The sequence below is a fragment of the Oncorhynchus tshawytscha genome, linkage group LG21 (assembly GCF_018296145.1).
Source record: "Oncorhynchus tshawytscha isolate Ot180627B linkage group LG21, Otsh_v2.0, whole genome shotgun sequence".
Taxonomy (NCBI): Eukaryota; Metazoa; Chordata; class Actinopteri; order Salmoniformes; family Salmonidae; genus Oncorhynchus; species Oncorhynchus tshawytscha.
Window position 1 is genome coordinate 17,202,057 of NC_056449.1, and position 15,142 is coordinate 17,217,198.

General features: G+C 41.4%; 1 protein-coding gene across 1 annotated transcript; it reads right to left on the reverse strand.

Moving 5' to 3' along the window:
• Nucleotides 1-269: 269 nt before the first annotated feature.
• lrit3a (info leucine-rich repeat, immunoglobulin-like and transmembrane domains 3a) lies at nt 270-14,366 on the reverse strand. Its single transcript, XM_024382483.1, has 4 exons — nt 14,066-14,366; nt 7,288-7,754; nt 2,139-2,444; nt 270-1,940 (listed from the first exon to the last, which is right to left on the reverse strand). The coding sequence occupies exons 1-4, from the start codon at nt 14,179-14,181 to the stop codon at nt 904-906; spliced, it is 1,926 nt and encodes a 641-aa protein (XP_024238251.1). The 5' UTR covers nt 14,182-14,366; the 3' UTR covers nt 270-903.
• Between the last annotated feature and the right edge of the window lie 776 nt (nt 14,367-15,142).

A 15,142-nucleotide genomic window follows, 5' to 3' on the forward strand; every position in this document is an offset into this window, starting at 1 on the left:
ATATGTTTTCATGGAAAACAAGGACATTTCTAAGTGACCCCAAACGTTTGAACGCTATCTATACCACTAATACACCTGTTGCTCAAGTGAGGAAAAAGCACAGAATCCTATTCCTCATGGCTAAAGACCAGAGATGATCACATTGGGAAATATCACACCTCATAGACAATAGTGGAGTTGTTGTACAGAGAGCCGATGACAGCACAATTTCACATTGACCAACACTGCCATATATACCAAATGCTTATATGAAATATGAGGACATGAAATACACAAAGATTTGTTTTATTAAAAAGAAGAATACAATACCATTGTATGTTCAAGTAAAAACAAGACGTTACACAGAAACTGTTGCGTTGTATGTCGGGCAAGACAAATATTCTAATATACTAGGGTTCGAGAAAGCTTTTTAGTAAAGTAAGGCAACAATTAGCTTGAAGGTTTGACTTTTGAGTGAACCATTGCTAGCAGTTTAAATCAACGTGTTGTTGGATAGTCGGCATGTCTATTTATACCATATTGAGATCAATGAATGTCTAGTCTGTTTAAACCTGGTGTGGTGTATAGTGACAAAGAAGCAAGACATAGTGAACACTGTGGCAGATGATTTCATTATGGTATTATGGAAAATTGCATTAAACTGAGAATAAATGTGATAATAAATGTGAATAAGTGCTGAGCTGCAAAGACAGCAATCTTAAAATTGAGTTGTCATGATGCTGTCTGTTTCCAGTATTAGGGCTGTTTTCCTAAAGCATTTAGAACATGTTTTTTTTTTCTTACCACGATACTTCTGAATGTTGCGATACTGGTATTGTGACAAACCAAATCTCAAAGTGTGGTTAAAAAAATAAGACATGAAGGCTTCAGCAATCAGTGATGCCATGTAGTCTTCATCTAGTGCTAGCACAGAAATTCTGACCTGGAACTGTCACTCCTGTATGTCATTTGTGAGTCAATGCTGGACCTGGAGAAGAGGAGCATCCTCTCTTGGGACTCCTCGGTCTGCCTGTGGGCCCACAATTCACTGGGATTAGTGTTCAAGGTCCTCTGCTTCATCGACAGCGTCTCGAACTTCAAATACGTGTCTTTAGACAGCTCGTCGTCCAAACCTGGCACACTGCCCTGGCAGTAGAGTGAGAGGATCTTGTAGACCAGCAGACCGATGACAGGTAAAGCCACGGCGCAGGCAATGCCGCTGATGAGCATCAGCAGCTGGTTCTCGGCATCGTCCTCAACAATGTCCAGGGTGAAGAAGTTGATGCAGGGGTCTATCCCCGCCGCACTTCCCTTGGCAACCAGACAAACCTGGTACCTCATTCCAGAAGTTAAGCCTTCGAGAAGGACCTTGCCACTCCCGGCATCAGTATCCATTGTCCGTTTGGAGTCGTCCTCATCGTCGTAAGTAGAGTACACAACGGTGAGAGGGGCATCGCTCGGCAAACCGTCTGCCGTCCAGAGTAGAACCGCGCTGTCCGCCGTTTCCTCCACGATCTCGAGATCTTGGACAGACTTGGAAGCGTCCTTCTTTTTGCTCTGATCTGCCGCCAGCATCCTGTCGCTGCCTTGCTGGATCTTGGATGGTTTGGGTGGGGCTTTCTGCTGCACATTGCTGGGCATGAGTTTCTTCTTGGTGGGAATGGGTGGCAGTGTGGTCGTGGCTGGGGTGGTGGTGGTAATCAGGGTGCTAGGGGAGTTGGAGAAGTCAGTTGCCGGAGCAGAGGATGTTGTGGATGGGCTACTCCCTCCAGCCTCTCCATTGGACCTCTGTGGGGGCATGGTTGTAGCGACATAACCTGCCACAGACAGGCTGATGGCAGCCTCTGCATTACCGGCAAAGTTCTTAGCCTTGCAGCTGTACTCCCCGTCGTCTTTGTACGAGATCCCATTTAGGCTGATGATTGACCATCGGACACCTTCTCCCGGAGACTCCTGGACAACTGTAGGTAGATCATGAAAATGCCAAGACTTAGTAATCGCCAAGATGTAGACATTCTTTAAATGAAACACAAAGATCAACTGTAGAGTAAAAGCAAATCCTATCAAATCAATGAAATAATCTAAAACTATTTTTGATAACCATGTTGAATAAGACACTATATTCCTTTTCTTAAAATAAAATGTCTCACTGTTGATACCTGTGTTGTTGACAGGTGAGCCATCTGAAGTGGTCCAGATTAGGGTAGGTGTGGGGTAACCCGTGGCATCACAGCGCAGAAGCACATTGCTGCCCAACGAGGCTGTAATCTTGGTGGCTGACATCATGACAGACGGCTTGAGACATTGGTCCAGCTCCGCCCTTTGGAACATAACCCCGGCCAGGTTCTCAGGCCCACTGCAAGACAGGAACTGATCCATTAGTACCACTGATGTGTCAGACATTTTGGAGAGCTCGATCAGCTTGGAGATCCTGCAGTCGCAGATCCACGGGTTGTCCTGAAGACCTGGAGGGGACAAGAGAGGAAATGTTTGTGATAGTTATGCTAAATAAAATGGACATGAATATTTGTAAAAAGGTTAGGAACATGCAGTGCTTCAGAGATGAGGAACATGCTAACAATTATCAATGCTAATAGTAATGTGGCTGCGAATGTAAACAAACTCAAAGAGTGGATTCCAGTCTCTCCTAGCTGATACACAAATTATACAAATGGTAGCACTTTATTACAACTCCATGTAACAAATCATTTATAATTGATTGGTAAAAAGTTTATTCATAATTTACTAATCATTACTCCATTCATAAGATGTTTAATATTGTCCCATATAAACAATCATTAGTTAAGGCTTTTCGCATGGCAAAAAAAAAGGGTGTCTGTTTTTCCCTATAGTTGCACACGCATCGGTTTTGTTGCTAAACAACCAATGGCATGTCCGTCTTTTTGTGAGAAATTCCACTGGTCACTCAAAAAATGTATAAAGTATTTATAAAGTATAAATAGAACACACATTAGGCCACGCAAAAGACTGGTAAATGGTTAATACATGGTTTATAAGGACCTATGTTTAACATGTCAAATTATCTTATGAATCATTATTAAACACTTTGATAGTTGTTTGTAAATGTGTGAATAACTAGGTTACTGACGTTGACAAATGTGGGTGTAAAGATGAATTAACAGTGGTGTAAAGTACTTCAATAAAAATACTTTAAAGTACTACTTAAGTAGTATTAGGGTATCTGAACTTGACTTTACTGTTTATATTTTTTGACAACTTTTACTTTTACTCCACTACATTCCTAAAGAAGTAATGTACTTATTACTCCCATACATATTTTCTCTGACACCCAAAAGTACTCGCTACATTTCAAATTCTCAGGCAAATAGAAAAATGGTCCAATTCATGCACCTCTCAATATAATGCGTTGTCATCCCTACTGCCTGATCTGGCAGACTCACTAAATGCAAATACTACATTTATAATTTATATCTGAGTGTTGGAGTGTGCCCCTGGCTGTCTGTAAATAAAAAAATAAAAAAATAAAATCCTGCCATCTGGTTTGCTTAATATAAGAAATTTGATGTATAGCATTTACTTGAGTACATTTAAAACCAGATTCTATTTGATATTTACTCAAGTATTATTTTACCTTGTGACTTTCACTTTTACTTGAGTCATTTTCTAATAAGGTATCTTTACTTTTATGCTATGAATTACATGTTCATCTATTTTCCCGACAAAATTATAGAAAAAAAACTATACACCGTTAATTTTCTGTACAGCTAGCATGTGTAACTTAGTGTTTTCATTCAGTGGTGAGTGGCGCAGCGGTCTAAGCCACTGCATCCCAGTGCTAGAGGTGTCAGTACAGACACCCTGGTTTGAATCCAGGCTGTATCACAACCGGCCGTGATTGGGAGTCCCAGTATAGTCCGGGTTTGGTCGGTGTAGGCCATCATTGCAAATAAGAATTTGTTCTTAACTGACTTGCCTAGTTTAAAAAAAATTCTAGGTATGAATACAGTCGTTACAACTGAGCCATCCTTCTATTACCCTAATAATGGGATTTCCCTGACCGAGGGTCAGAAGTGTCAAATTTGGAGTCATATCATCTCTTACAAATGGCATTAAGTTACTAGCATGTTACATGTGTGCGAAAGGAGGGTAGAGACGCTTTCCCAGAACACACACACAGACACACAAGCTAACGGAAGCACAGCTACTGTACAAACACACACTCAAACACAAATACAATCTCTCACTCACTCACTCACTCACTCACTCACTCACTCACTCACTCACTCACTCACTCACTCACTCACTCATTCACTCACATGCACGCTCACACACATACACACACACTCACACAGTCACACAGTCACACACACACACACACGCATGTGGAAGTGCATGTGTATTGTGGAAACCCCTTATGCTTAACCAGATTAGTTGTACTTAACCGGGGACAACCCAAACGCAAACTCTAAACCTGGTGTTGACTTTCTTCCCAGAATACAAAAGTGTTGTACAAAAGGAGCAATTTGTAGTTGTTACATTTTTGCACTTCTGAATGAATGATGTACAGTATACCATTGATTCTTGAAGAATTTTACTTATAAATACTACATGAGCTTAGTTCAATTGTCTTCCCCATAAAAACCCCAAATATAAACTTTTTTGGCTCAATTGTTTGTAAACACTTTAATTTTAAACAAACACTGTATTGCCTCAACATGGTTAAAACTATATTGTGTCCATGTGGGCTCTGCTATGTCCATGTGGGCTCTGCTATGTCCATGTGGGCTCTGCTATGTCCATGTGGGCTCTGCTATGTCGGTAAAACCTCTCGTTCTCTCAAACAGAGAATTAGTGAACATACAAGTTCAATCAGGAGAAACGACAGGGATTATCCAGTCGCAGTACATTTCAATGACCTGAAGCATGACATTTCTACCTTTAGATTTTGTGGCATAGAGAAAGTTAAGATATCAGACAGGGGAGGAGATATTAATAATACTCTGAGTAAAAGAGAATGTTTTTGGATTTTCACCCTCCAGACATTATTTCCTAAAGGACTTAATGATGAAATGCGTATGTATGTTATGTTGTGAATTTGAACATGAATTATGTGCCTATTTAAGATTACTCTGTTTTTCATACTATGTACCCAATGACTAATGAAAACTTGCTATGTCCTCATTGTGGTTTTACAGACATGTTTCATACGTCTTATTTATACACTTTTGTAATATTTATGAAATGCATATTGTTATATTTGGTAGCACTTATTTGTTTTTCCGTTGCCTCCAACCCCTTTCGATGTGTGGAACGGATGTGGGTGGGGCTAGGTCTACATAATGGTGCAACATTTTTTTTAAATCACAAAAGCTCTGACGAAGGCCGTGAGGCCGATACGTAAACTTATTAAAGATCAGTGATACTATCAAGAGCAGTGCGCGGTTTCCTATTTCCTTTTTCCTAAAACTATATTGTGACATCATGGATGGTCAGTCATTCCATCCATAGCTCTGTCTATGAATTTGAGAGTGTTGACATTTCTCCAGCCCCATTCCTCAGCTTTTACCAAAACCGTGGCGGGGTGTACAATTTGCTATTGTTGAACTGTAGATTGAATGCTGATTGGCTGACAGAACCTCCAGTTTATAATAGCAAAAAGGCACCTTGGGGGTTTGTGATGTATGGCCAATATACCACGGCTAAGGGCTGTATCCATAACAACAGCCGATAGCCGTGGTATATTCGCCATATACCACACCCCCTCATGCCTTTTAGTTTAATTCTATCATGTGATGGTACGGGAAGAGTCTATATTCTGTACATGGGTTGTTATGTGTCTTCCTTAGGGATAGGCTAATCTTGTTTCTCCTTCCAGTATGCCAGTGAATAGAACAAGCTTTTTCAGCATGGATAAGCTAGCTGGTCCTTAACATCCCATGAACATTATCTCATTCCTCAAGCTAGTTCTCAGACAGAGTGAAAGAGAGAGTATTTTCTTTAAGATGGACAATCGTCACTTATAATCAATTCTATACTTCATTCATAAAGAACAGTGTACATGTGATTTGTTTCAGGAATGCCCCTTAACAAGTCCCGGTTTATTATTGATGTATTTATTTGTTTGTCTTGTATCCGAATGCTCTGTATATGCCAGTTTGTACATCAGCGTTCTACTCAGCATCTGGCATGCAAATAAAAACCTGGGTACATCTGAGGGCCTGCTTACACCTTCCCACATTCTGTGAGATTCAGTGTGAAGCCCAAAATACATGGCATGTTTGTACAAATCAAAGCATGGAAAGGTAACTAATTAGATTTGTCAAAGCCAAAGTTTAGAAAGGGACTATCATTGCATGATAACTTTAACTCCCTGCTGCTTATGAGGTGGATCTAAAATAGGTTGCCCTGCTAACCTGCAGCTACAGCACATAGAAGTCCAAGCGTTGTGGACGTGTAGGTGATAGTCTATTGATAGTTTGCTGAGCATCTATAGATAGATTTTCCGAATAAAGAGCAGCCCAAATATGTTTTGGAACCTCAATGTGAAGGTGGAAATATGCCTTTGGGTTAAATGTAACTGTCACTAAGTAAACACATTGCGTTACAGTCCAGGTGCCAGATAAAAAGTGACATCACGTTGAGGTGTTGTCATAACAATTGCCATGGATTTCATGTATGTACAACTTCCTAATGTTCGTCAGCAAACGCCCTTTACGGCTACGTAACAACCCAAAACTCCTACGCAGACCAGTGCCATGTTCTGTTATCACCAAACACTGCTTTAGTGCAGGGGTGGCCAACCCACCTCCTGGAGAGCCACTGGGAGTTCAGGGTTTTGCTCCAGACCTGCTCTAACACGTGGGTCAGCTAATCTCAGGTGTGTCCTCCTGAAGAGGTGCTGATCAGTAGAAGCACATGTTGTAGTCAGGGCAAAAGCCTGCAAAACCAGTACAGATGTAGGATCTTAATTTGAGCCAATTTGCTACAGCAGGAAAATAATTCTGCAGAAACAGGAAATGTAATGTGAATTATTATTAATGGACATTTTGTAGGGGTAAATCATTTTTTGTAAAGGAAAATCAAGTCAGAGATTTCTAATGGACAATTATAAACTTCAGAAACCTTTTTAAAACTCAAATACACTACAAGTTTTCATTGCAGGAACGCTGCAATGCAGGGTGATCAAATAAGCATCGGGGTGATCAAAAATAAGATCCTACATCTGTAGCTCTTGAGGGTGAAAGGTTGTGCACCCCTGCCCAAAGTCCTAACCATAAACCCTCATCCCCACATAACCCACTCACACTTCATTATCAGTTCTCTTACCGAGCACCACTTTCTGGGACAGGCTGGAGGAGACGGGCATTCCGTTGAACGGCGGCCAGGTATCCACGAAGTCCGAAGACAGAGTGGTCAACTTGTTGCTGGAGATATCCAGGTAGGTGATGTTGACCAGGTACGGGATAGCCTCCATGGCCACGCTGGTCAAGCGGTTGTTGTGAAGATCCAGCGTCCTCAGACTAGGCATCTCCTTTAGGGACTCCCAGGGGAAGGTGGAGATCAGGTTCCCGTCCAGCCGCAGTTCGTGGAGGACCTTGAGGTTGTAGAAGGCGGCGGCGTCCACAGAGGAGATAGAGTTGTAGGTGATCCACAGGTAGCGCAGGTCGTTCAGGTAGTAGAAGGCCTCGGTGGGGATGCGCCTCACGCCTGTCTTCTCTACCCGCAGTTTGACCGTATCCACAGGGACATTTACGGGGATGTCGGACATGTCTGGGTCATTACACAGCACAGATCTGAGAGGAACAGAATACATTGGCTCAGTTTAAATGTATAAAAATGTCCTTCTCCCTTTCATGGAGTTATCACTCTTCTGGACAGGTCAAAGCTAGAGTTCCATTACATAGCTTTCACCTATCCAGTCCAGTCAGATCACTGATTACCATTCAGAAGGGGTTGGAAGGTTCTTCAGTTCTTGTTCTTGAGAACCACAGGGTGTTGTTCCGGCCCAGTAGCCTTCTAAACCACCTGATTCATCTGATCATCTAGCCCTTAATAGCTTGAGTCATGTGCGTTAATGCTGGGCTGGGACAAAAGCCTAGAAAACGGACCATGATTGAAGAGCTCTGCACTTTGTGTTTCCATTTCCACAATTCATGTCTTACATACTTATGGGACTTTAGAAAAGTTGTTCTATGATTCTTTTTCAGGACTCCATACTCTGTCCCCAACTCTTGAGATGCAGTCATCCTAAACATGGGATAGGTATTGAGAAAAAGTGCTCCTCTATTGAACTCATAATTCAAAGTCTAAGAGGTCTGACACAAGGTTCTAATACTAAGAGGGACAGGTGGTTTTAGTACTAAGAGGGACGGGTGGTTAGAATACTAAGAAGAACAGGGGGTTATAATATTAAGAGGGACAGGAGGTTATAATACTAAGAAGAACAGGGGGTTATAATATTAAGAGGGACAGGGGGTTATAATACTAAGAGGGACAGGAGGTTATAATACTAAGAAGAACAGGGGGTTATAATATTAAGAGGGACAGGGGGTTATAATACTAAGAAGAACAGGGGTTATAATATTAAGAGGGACAGGGGTTACAATACTAAGGACAGGGGTTATAATACTAAGGACAGGGGTTATAATACTAAGAGGGACAGGAGGTTATAATACTAAGAAGAACAGGGGTTATAATATTAAGAGGGACAGGGGGTTACAATACTAAGAAGGACAGGGGGTTATAATACTAAGAGGGACAGGAGGTTATAATACTAAGAAGAACAGGGGGTTATAATATTAAGAGGGACAGGGGTTATAATATTAAGAGGGACATGGGGTTACAATACTAAGAAGGACAGGGGGTTACAATACTAAGGACAGGGGTTATAATACTAAGAGGGACAGGAGGTTATAATACTAAGAAGAACAGGGGTTATAATATTAAGAGGGACAGGGGTTACAATACTAAGAAGGACAGGGGGTTACAATACTAAGGACAGGGGTTATAATACTAAGAAGGACAGGGGTTATAATACTAAGAAGAACAGGGGTTATAATATTAAGAAGGACAGGGGTTATAATACTAAGAAGAACAGGGGTTATAATATTAAGAGGGACAGGGGTTATAATACTAAGAAGGACAGGGGTTATAATACTAAGAAGGACAGGGGTTATAATACTAAGAGGGACAGGGGTTATAATACTAAGAGGGACAGGGGTTATAATACTAAGAAGGACAGGGGTTATAATACTAAGAAGGACAGGGGTTATAATACTAAGAAGGACAGGGGTTATAATACTAAGAAGGACAGGGGTTATAATACTAAGAAGAACAGGGGGTTATAATATTAAGAGGGACAGGGGGTTATAATACTAAGAAGGACAGGGGTTATAATACTAAGAAGGACAGGGGTTATAATACTAAGAAGGACATGGGGTTATAATACTAAGAAGGACAGGGGGTTATAATACTAAGAAGGACAAGGGGTTATAATACTAAGAGGGACATGGGGTTATAATACTAAAAAGGACAGGGGGTTATAATACTAAGAAGGACAGGGGGTTATAATACTAAGAGGGACAGGAGGTTATAATACTAAGAGGGACATGGGGTTATAATATTAAGAGGGACAGGGGGTTATAATACTAAGAAGGACAGGGGTTATAATACTAAGAAGGACAGGGGTTATAATACTAAGAAGGACAGGGGTTATAATACTAAGAGGGACATGGGGTTATAATACTAAAAAGGACAGGGGTTATAATACTAAGAAGGACAGGGGTTATAATACTAAGAAGGACAGGGGTTATAGTACTAAGAGGGACAGGGGTTATAATACTAAGAGGGACAGGGGTTATAATACTAAGAGGGACAGGGGGTTATAATACTAAGAGGGACAGGTGGTTATAATACTAAGAGGGACAGGTGGTTTTAGTACTAAGAGGGACAGGGGTTATAATACTAAGAAGGACAGAGGGTTCTAATATTAAGAGGGACAGGGGGTTATAATACTAAGAGGGACGGTTGGTTATAATACTAAGAAGGACAGGGGTTATAATACTAAGAGGGACAGGGGGTTATAATACTAAGAGGGACAGGAGGTTATAATACTAAGAGGGACATGGGGTTATAATATTAAGAGGGACAGGGGTTATAATACTAAGAGGGACAGGGGTTATAATACTAAGAAGGACAGGGGTTATAATACTAAGAAGAACAGGGGTTATAATACTAAGAGGGACAGGGGTTATAATACTAAGGACAGGGGTTATAATACTAAGAGGGACGGGTGGTTAAAATACTAAGAAGAACAGGGGTTATAATATTAAGAGGGACAGGGGTTATAATACTAAGAAGAACAGGGGTTATAATATTAAGAGGGACAGGGGTTACAATACTAAGGACAGGGGTTATAATACTAAGGACAGGGGTTATAATACTAAGAGGGACAGGAGGTTATAATACTAAGAAGAACAGGGGGTTATAATATTAAGAGGGACAGGGGTTACAATACTAAGAAGGACAGGGGGTTATAATACTAAGAGGGACAGGAGGTTATAATACTAAGAAGAACAGGGGTTATAATATTAAGAGGGACAGGGGTTATAATATTAAGAGGGACATGGGGTTACAATACTAAGAAGGACAGGGGTTACAATACTAAGGACAGGGGGTTATAATACTAAGAGGGACAGGAGGTTATAATACTAAGAAGAACAGGGGTTATAATATTAAGAGGGACAGGGGGTTACAATACTAAGAAGGACAGGGGTTACAATACTAAGGACAGGGGGTTATAATACTAAGAAGGACAGGGGGTTATAATACTAAGAAGAACAGGGGTTATAATATTAAGAAGGACAGGGGGTTATAATACTAAGAAGAACAGGGGTTATAATATTAAGAGGGACAGGGGTTATAATACTAAGAAGGACAGGGGTTATAATACTAAGAAGGACAGGGGTTATAATACTAAGAGGGACAGGGGTTATAATACTAAGAGGGACAGGGGGTTATAATACTAAGAAGGACAGGGGTTATAATACTAAGAAGGACAGGGGTTATAATACTAAGAAGGAGGGGTTATAATACTAAGAAGGACAGGGGTTATAATACTAAGAAGAACAGGGGTTATAATATTAAGAGGGACAGGGGTTATAATACTAAGAAGGACAGGGGGTTATAATACTAAGAAGGACAGGGGTTATAATACTAAGAAGGACATGGGGTTATAATACTAAGAAGGACAGGGGTTATAATACTAAGAAGGACAAGGGGTTATAATACTAAGAGGACATGGGGTTATAATACTAAAAAGGACAGGGGTTATAATACTAAGAAGGACAGGGGTTATAATACTAAGAGGGACAGGAGGTTATAATACTAAGAGGGACATGGGGTTATAATATTAAGAGGGACAGGGGTTATAATACTAAGAAGGACAGGGGGTTATAATACTAAGAAGGACAGGGGTTATAATACTAAGAAGGACAGGGGTTATAATACTAAGAGGGACATGGGGTTATAATACTAAAAGGACAGGGGTTATAATACTAAGAAGGACAGGGGGTTATAATACTAAGAAGGACAGGGGGTTATAGTACTAAGAGGGACAGGGGTTATAATACTAAGAGGGACAGGGGTTATAATACTAAGAGGGACAGGGGTTATAATACTAAGAGGGACAGGTGGTTATAATACTAAGAGGGACAGGTGGTTTTAGTACTAAGAGGGACAGGGGTTATAATACTAAGAAGGACAGAGGGTTCTAATATTAAGAGGGACAGGGGGTTATAATACTAAGAGGGACGGTTGGTTATAATACTAAGAAGGACAGGGGTTATAATACTAAGAGGGACAGGGGTTATAATACTAAGAGGGACAGGAGGTTATAATACTAAGAGGGACATGGGGTTATAATATTAAGAGGGACAGGGGTTATAATACTAAGAGGGACAGGGGTTATAATACTAAGAAGGACAGGGGGTTATAATACTAAGAAGAACAGGGGTTATAATACTAAGAGGGACAGGGGTTATAATACTAAGGACAGGGGTTATAATACTAAGAGGGACGGGTGGTTAAAATACTAAGAAGAACAGGGGTTATAATATTAAGAGGGACAGGAGGTTATAATACTAAGAAGGACAGGGGTTATAATACTAAGAAGGACAGGGGTTATAATACTAAGAGGGACATGGGGTTATAATACTAAAAAGGACAGGGGTTATAATACTAAGAAGGACAGGGGTTATAATACTAAGAGGACAGGAGGTTATAATACTAAGAGGGACATGGGGTTATAATATTAAGAGGGACAGGGGTTATAATACTAAGAAGGACAGGGGTTATAATACTAAGAAGGACAGGGGTTATAATACTAAGAAGGACAGGGGTTATAATACTAAGAGGGACATGGGGTTATAATACTAAAAAGGACAGGGGTTATAATACTAAGAAGGACAGGGGTTATAATACTAAGAAGGACAGGGGTTATAGTACTAAGAGGGACAGGGGTTATAATACTAAGAGGGACAGGGGTTATAATACTAAGAGGGACAGGGGTTATAATACTAAGAGGGACAGGTGGTTATAATACTAAGAGGGACAGGTGGTTTTAGTACTAAGAGGACAGGGGTTATAATACTAAGAAGGACAGAGGGTTCTAATATTAAGAGGGACAGGGGTTATAATACTAAGAGGACGGTTGGTTATAATACTAAGAAGGACAGGGGTTATAATACTAAGAGGGACAGGGGTTATAATACTAAGAAGGACAGGGGTTATAATACTAAGAGGGACAGGGGGTTATAATACTAAGAAGGACAGGAGGTTATAATACTAAGAAGGACAGGAGGTTATAATACTAAGAAGGACAGGGGTTATAATACTAAGAGGGACAGGGGTTATAATACTAAGAGGGACAGGGGTTATAATACTAAGAGGGACAGGGGGTTATAATATTAAGAGGGACAGGGGTTATAATACTAAGAGGGACAGGGGTTATAATACTAAGAGGGACAAGGGTTATAATACTAAGAGGGACAGGGGTTATAATATTAAGAGGGACAGGGGGTTATAATACTAAGAGGGACAGGGGGTTATAATACTAAGAAGGACAAGGGGTTATAATACTAAGAGGGACAGGGGTTATAATACTAAGAGGGACAGGGGGTTATAATACTAAGAGGGACAGGGGGTTATAATACTAAGAGGGACAGGGGGTTATAATACTAAGAAGGACAGAGGGTTATAATACTAAGAGGGACAGGGGGTTATAATACTAAGAAGGACAGAGGGTTATAATACTAAGAGGGACAGGGGGTTATAATACTAAGAGGGACAGGTGGTTTTAGTACTAAGAGTGTAACGGTTCTCTTTAGTTGAAGGAGAGTCGGACCAAAATGCAGCGTTGTGATGATTCATGTTATTTTAATAAAGGAAAAACTATACATGAATAAACTACCAAAATAATGAAAATGTGAAAACCGAAACAGTCCTATCTGGTGCAAACACAGAGACAGGAACAATCACCCACCAACACACAGTGAAACCCAGGCTACCTAAATATAGTTCCCAATCAGAGACAATGACTAACACCTGCCTCTGATTGAGAACCATATCAGGCCAGACATAGAAATAGACAAACAAGACATCCAACATAGAATGCACACTCAGATCACACCCTGACCAACCAAAACATAGAAACATACAAAGTAAACTATGGTCAGGGTGTGACAAAGAGGGACAGGGGGTTATAATACTAAGAAGGACAGGGGGTTATAATATTAAGAGGGACAGGGGTTATAATACTAAGAGGGACAGGGGTTATAATACTAAGAGGGAAGGGGGTTATAATACTAAGAAGGACAGGGGTTATAATACTAAGAAGGACAGGGGGTTATAATACTAAGAGGGACAGGGGGTTATAATACTAAGAGGGACAGGGGGTTATAATACTAATACAAAATACACGGATCATTTAAAAAAGATAGTGATACTGTATATATTATATAATATATATAATAATATAATATAATATATATATGTATATATTAGAAAATATGTAAAGACAACCTCCTATGAGAAACATCGTAAATACCTGGTCCCCGTTCCATCACTCCGTCCATGGTAAACACAGGTACACTGGGAAGGACAGAAGGAATGGGCCACACTGAAGCAGCACAGGAAGACATGGGCGTAGAGAAGAAGATGCATGGTTCACCAAATCAACCAAACACGATCACACCACAAGGTCAGGAGAAAGAGGAGAGGAAAAGACATCTGAATTCAGGTAGAAAGGTTGAAAAAAATACTTCTCGTCTTTTGTAGAGAGGAAAAAATATGAATAGTCCCAAAGTCCCGCATGCATAAGAAGTGCTTACAGGTGACCCATCGTTAGGATGGGAGTAGGGGGAGGGGAGGACAGTAAGGCCAGATTAGTGGAGGATTTCACAGGGCTGACTAGGTCACGCAAGCCAGGACAGGGAGGATAGAAATCAGCCTTGGGGACACAAACACTAATCGTCTAGCACACTTGGCGGGGAGGTTTCCCCTTACCCGATCCCCTGGATACCCTCACACACCCACAGCCTTCATCGCCCCAGACTACCAATCCCTAACTCCCCTTCATCACCCCAGTCCACCCAGCCCTAACCCCCCTTAACATACACCCACAGCCTTCATCACCCCAGTCCACCCAGCCCTAACCCCCCTTAACACACACCCACAGCCTTCATCACCCCAGTCTACCTAGCCCAGACCTCCCTCCCACACACACCCACAGCCTTCATCAACCCAGTCTACCTAGCCCAGACCTCCCTCCCACACACACCCAAAGCCTTCATCAACCCAGTCCACCCAGCCCTAACCCCCTTAACACACACCCACAGCCTTCATCAACCCAGTCTACCTAGCCCAGACCTCCCTCCCACACACACCCACAGCCTTCATCAACCCAGTCTACCTAGCCCAGACCTCCCTCCCACACACACACTCCCACCACTGTTTTCTCCTCCCTTACCGCTCTTCTAACTTTTACTGTTATGGCACTAGCCCTACCCTTGCTGACACTGGGCTGGGCCTTTTCCTAAGAGTTGCGTGAGGGTTCTCCGAGTGACCCAAGGTTGCAAGCTGTAGTCTGGGGCGTGATTTATCTCCTCATGGAGGGGACCGGAGT

What these genes read in the sequence shown, in the direction of transcription:
- lrit3a (XM_024382483.1), bottom strand. Translation starts at nt 14,181, where the DNA reads ATGCATCTTCTTCTCTACGCCCATGTCTTCCTGTGCTGCTTCAGTGTG. An exon ending in AGTGATGGAACGGGGACCAG is followed by an intron (nt 7,755 to 14,065) that starts GTATTTACGATG and finishes TGTTCCTCTCAG; the next exon opens with ATCTGTGCTGTGTAATGACC. An exon ending in CTCACCTGTCAACAACACAG is followed by an intron (nt 1,941 to 2,138) that starts GTATCAACAGTG and finishes ATCTACCTACAG; the next exon opens with TTGTCCAGGAGTCTCCGGGA.